General features: G+C 40.3%; 1 protein-coding gene across 2 annotated transcripts in view; it reads left to right on the top strand.

Moving 5' to 3' along the window:
- Positions 349-954, top strand: part of LOC104723493 (Fanconi anemia group I protein-like) — a 7,782-nt gene continuing 7,176 nt past the window's right edge. For both annotated transcript variants that reach the window (XM_019235003.1, XM_019234998.1), the window contains exon 1: positions 349-868. In XM_019235003.1, the coding sequence (XP_019090548.1) occupies positions 381-868 (488 nt within the window). In that variant the 5' untranslated portion in view covers positions 349-380. The remainder of the gene's footprint in view (positions 869-954) is intronic.

Here is a 954-nt window from a genome sequence, read left to right as displayed (position 1 = left end):
AACTTATGGAGTTTTTAAATTATTATTTGTTAAAATAAAGTAATGAATTAGAAATAGTCTTATTAAACGTACGGTACTATTCAACAGTCATCAACTCAGAATTTTGAAATTCCTCCATGTAGCTAACTAGATTTATGCATAGCTAAAATTTAAATGAAAACAAAATAAAAGTAAATTAACCATATTACTCCACAGAAAGTTATTACGAAAATAAAATATCTCCGTACAGTACACAAGTCAAAGATTGCCCAAGGCTCTTAAGGCCCAAAAAAAGGGCCCAAATAAATTCTCCCGAGTAAATGAAAATATCAAAATATTTAAAACTATCTTCTTCCCCGAAAAGTTTTCGAAAAATCAATTCATCCCGCCGGGGGAAAAATATGACCGTCATCGCCGGTGAAGATCCGACTCAGAGCCCTCTCACCGACAACGATATCATCCGTTTAGCGCAGTACCACCATTGTCAAACCGGATACTCTCTCCCACCTTATCTCCTCTCTCCGTCTTCCCACGATTCGCTTCTCTCATACCTCAAATCTCGCTCTTCTTCACCATCGCCGTCGAAACCAGTTTCTGAGTATGTGATCTCTCTTCTATCTCTAATCTCTCTCTCCCCGACTACTCCGTCTCTCTCCTCTCTCCTCGCCTCTCTTCTCATCTCCTACACCCAAATCTTCAATTCCGGCAAAATCCCGAGCGATTCGGACTCACTCAAGACGATTCAGCTCTTCGGCACTCTCTTACGCTACTTGCACGTTAAGGAGGTGAAATCTGTAGTACATTCGATCTTATCAGGTGTGTCTAGAGTTACCACTGTGGATGAAGCCCAGCTGTTTGATTTAATGCCTGTGTGCTTTGATTTATTGCGGAATCCGAGAGAAGCTAAAGCTAGTGAAATCGATTTCGTTAATTCGGCGATTGATCGAGTTCTAAATTGTGAATGGAATAAAGGGT

The sequence above is a fragment of the Camelina sativa genome, chromosome 2, assembly GCF_000633955.1.
Source record: "Camelina sativa cultivar DH55 chromosome 2, Cs, whole genome shotgun sequence".
NCBI classification, from domain to species: Eukaryota; Viridiplantae; Streptophyta; class Magnoliopsida; order Brassicales; family Brassicaceae; genus Camelina; species Camelina sativa.
Note: the sequence above shows the minus strand (reverse complement) of the source record. Positions and strands in the feature narration are given on the sequence as shown.